The following is a 4034-nucleotide window of genomic DNA, read 5'->3' as shown; positions in this document are numbered from 1 at the left end:
TTTTTTTTCTTTTTCTTTTTTCCTTTCTTTTGAATAAGTTGCAGAAATCTAGTAACGATTGGTTTGTCTAAAGATGTCTTTTGCACCTACAGGTAAAATTTCAAAATAGCTTCTCGAAAAATCCCCATTATTACGCGATCCCGAAGTAAAGTCCAAAGGAATCTTGTAGACATGAGTACTCAGCCAGAATCGTCTGATAAGACCGCTGCAACTACCCAGCCGGAAGCCACAAGTCCCGGGGTTCAGTTGACTGAATTACTTATCAAATTTGGGGAAATGGCATCTGAAATGGCCGCCCAAAAGAAGTTGATTGACGAGCTCATTAATAGCGGAGTGCAGCCTGAGCCTGTGCCCATCAAACAATCGGAATCCGAACCATTTGTTATTCCTCCAATTCAAACCACTTTTGAAGGAGTTTTCAACCCGCAGTATACTTATACTCAAAATCCTCCGTTTTATCCTCCCTATGGGCAAGGATTTCAGCCTCAAGGTGGTCCAAACATGCCTCTGGATCCACAAGCTTTTTATCAGACTACCGCAGAGCCTGTTGTGACAGAACACACTGTTCAAACCAAGCCAGAAGTGGGAGAGTCGTCTGCCCCGGTGGATATGAAGCTACTTAAGAGGTTGGATCGTTTCGATGAGTTCATCAGGAAAAGCCAAGGTTTAAGCAAACAAGGGGTGTTAGACTACGATGATCTGTGCCTGTTTCCAAATGTACAGCTGCCCGTAGGGTTCAAGACCCCGAAGTTCAATAAGTATGATGGTACAGGCAACCCTAAAACACACTTACGTTTGTTTGCCAACAAGTTGGGCAAACCCGTGGATGACGAAAGATTGCCATTAAGGTTATTTCCAGAGAGTTTGGAAGGAGACGCCCTCGATTGGTATTCCAACTTAAAGCCAGAGGAGGTGAAGACTTGACTTGATCTATCCAACGCCTTCATCAGACAATACGAATATAATTGCTAGCTAGCACCGACCAGAACTACTTTGGAAGGCACAAAGAGGCGACCATCTGATGATCATAAGACATACGCCAAAAGATGGAGAAAGATAGCTGCCAAGGTTGAGCCTCCGATGACCGAAAATGAAATTGTTCGCACTTTTATAAAGGCGCATAATCCTCCACACTTTGAAAAAATCTTCCGTATGACCGGATGTTCATTTGCTACGATTGTGAATAAACTCGAAGAGTATGATGATTTGGTGAGATCCGGAAAAATTGTTAACGTCTCTGCCTTAAAATCACAAGTAGAAGCTTTGCAAGGGCAAGGAAGCAGTGGAAAGAAGCCGCAGTTTAAAAAGAAAGAGGGGGATGCAACTTTTATCTGGAACCAGAACCCTTCACTCAGCCCCCGATACCAACACAATCCAACTTACCAACCACCTTACCCTTATTATTCAAACCCGCACCATGTATATACTACCAATATCAACCACCCTCGACCTAGCCCAAACTATGCTAACCCACCTTCAGCCCCTTTTCAAATTTCTCAACCAAATCCGCCCCAAAATCGACCTCGCCCTCCATATAACCCAAGATTTTCTCCCCCAAGTAGACCTATTTACAGCCATCCTCAACCTCCTGAACCTTACAACCGACCCCCTAGCCGTACATTTATCAATTTAGACAGGCCTCTAGACCAATTGTATGACCAGTTGAAAGCCGCCGAAAAAATTGGTATGGTACCCCCTCCTACCTATCCATATGGCATGCCTGTTTGGTATAACCCACAAGCTGTCTGTGCTTATCATTCAGGGGCACCCGGACATTCAACTTTGGATTGCAAGACTCTTAAGCATAAAGTTCAAGATATGATTGAAGCTGGAGAGATTGTAATCAGGAAAAGGGAGGCACAAGGGCCGAATATAAATAGGAACCCCTTGCCAGAACATACTAATACCATTGGGGTCATTCTGGACAACGCAGAGTATGACTAGTTAGCCCAAAAATTGGCAAGGAAAGCTAAGGTGTTTGGAGTCACAGACCAACCATTTGTAATAGAGGTACCATTTGAGGAGGATAAAAGGCCTTTTACTTTGGATCTCACTCCAGCTGAGAGCGAGGCTTTGGAGCCAGTGGTCATCGAATTCCCAGAGCAGGCGCCTATTCTAAATTTGCAGCAAGTGCCATGGAATTATAATGAATCTGTCATACAAATTGGAGGAAAGCCAGTTGCCAAAGAGGAGGTGTCAGTGGTCACTAGATCGAGGAGAATTGCAAGTCCGTTTGGAGCTACCGTTCCGATTCAAACAAACAGTCCCGAGCTGCCCGCTAAACCAACAATTACTGAGAAGGAAGTTTTGGATTTTCTTAAAAGGTTGCAAAGAAGCGAATATAACGTAGTCGAGAAGCTAAGCAAGTCGCCTGCCCAAATATCCATGTTAGATCTGCTCTTTTCTTCGGATATGCATAGGGATGCGTTGCTCGAAGTGTTGACTAAATCTCAAATCCCTAAGGACATTTCGATTGTTAATTTCTCACATATAGTTGGGAGTGTGTTATCTACAAAACAGATCACTTTCTCTGATGATGAATTACCGGCAGAAGGCATTGGATATAACAAAGCTCTGTACATAGCTGTGAGGTACAACGAGAAAATGTTGCCAAAGGTGTTGATTGACAATGGATCTGCGCTTAATATTTGTTCTTGGAGTACCTTGGAAAAACTAGGGTTGCAAGATATCAAGTTAAGGCCTTCAGGAACCATAGTTAGAGGTTTTGATGGAGAACAAAGAGAACCTATAGGAGAAGTGGATTTAGTAGTCGAGATGGGGCCCGCACAGTTTCAAATAGCCTGCCAAGTTATGCACTTTCCTACTATTTACAATATTTTGCTTGGACGGTCGTGGATTCATAAGTTTGGGGCTGTGCCTTCTTCATTGCATCAATTGTTGAAATTCATAGTAAATGACAAATTGATAACTATCTTTGCCGAGGAGGATTGCCTCGTAATTGCTGATTCTAGGTCCGAAGAAGATGGTAGCCGAAATGCCACAGTGACCCCTCATAGCACAGCTGATATCGTCTTCGTAAGTTGGATAACAAAAGAGGAACGAGCTCTGTCAAAGGCCAGTGTCATGATGGCTAAGGAAATGATCCGCGGAAGATATGAGTTTGACAAAGGGCTGGGACGTGAGCTACAAGGAATTCTGAAACCAGTGAAAATTGTGGAGAAAAGGGATTCATTCAGTTTGGGTTTCCGACCAACCGCTCAAGACATCAAAGAAATGAGGGAACGCAAGAAAGCAGAGAAAGAAGACAAGCAAAAGGCCTTTGATATTCTACCACTGCATTATACTTTTCCACGACCAACCGAGGTGATCGCGTCAGAGATTAACCCAGTTGACGAAATCGAAACTAGTTTGGCCCAATTGTTCGTTGGGGCAACATTTGAAGACAGTTTCCCAGATGAGGCCGAGTTTCCCGACATCCCTGAAAGATCAATTTCCAATTGGACATCCGAGTTTCTGCCCATTCAGAAGGAGTTTCGGTAAAACTAAAGGGATTTGTCATTCATACGAATTCATGAAAATACTTCTGCATCTGTAAATAGCGAATGAAAGTATCTTTGCCTTTGACTAAAATTCGCACATGTAAATATTGTTTCCGCTTGCTTTCTTTTTATTTTCGCTTTCAATTAAAGGTTTTATGAAAATGCACAAGTGGTTCTTGTCATGTTATTTTGTTTATTCGTTTGTTTATATTTCTGTCATATTGCTCGTTCATTTGTTTGTTGTACGTTTGTTTGCTTATTATCCCCAAATTCGTTTTTTCTTTCAGATGGCCAAAAATAAAACTATTTGACCCTTTAGATATCACTATTCTGGAATTCAATAATGACAATCTCTATATCACTCACGATTTGGAAGCCTTGGAATCCGAGCTCCAAAGCGAGAGTGATAATGAGGAGGTATTCGATTTTTTTGCAAAGGACTTTGAACAATATGAGAAGAAACCAAAATCGAACCTGAAAGAAACAGAAAAGGTTAACATTGGCACTAAAGATGAAGTTAAGGAGGTGCAAATT

General features: G+C 42.3%; 1 protein-coding gene across 1 annotated transcript; it reads left to right on the top strand.

The window, feature by feature from the left end:
- The first annotated feature begins 276 nt into the window (after positions 1–276).
- On the top strand, positions 277–3501 carry LOC140008707 (uncharacterized). The gene is made up of 3 exons (XM_072053560.1): positions 277–912; positions 973–1839; positions 1945–3501. Exons 1-3 carry the CDS (start codon positions 277–279, stop codon positions 3499–3501), a joined length of 3060 nt encoding a protein of 1019 aa, XP_071909661.1.
- Positions 3502–4034: the final 533 nt, after the last annotated feature.

Source organism: Coffea arabica, chromosome 6c, assembly GCF_036785885.1.
Source record: "Coffea arabica cultivar ET-39 chromosome 6c, Coffea Arabica ET-39 HiFi, whole genome shotgun sequence".
Taxonomy (NCBI): domain Eukaryota; kingdom Viridiplantae; phylum Streptophyta; class Magnoliopsida; order Gentianales; family Rubiaceae; genus Coffea; species Coffea arabica.
The sequence above is the reverse complement of the archived record's forward strand: the minus strand, read 5'-3'. Positions and strand labels throughout refer to the sequence as shown.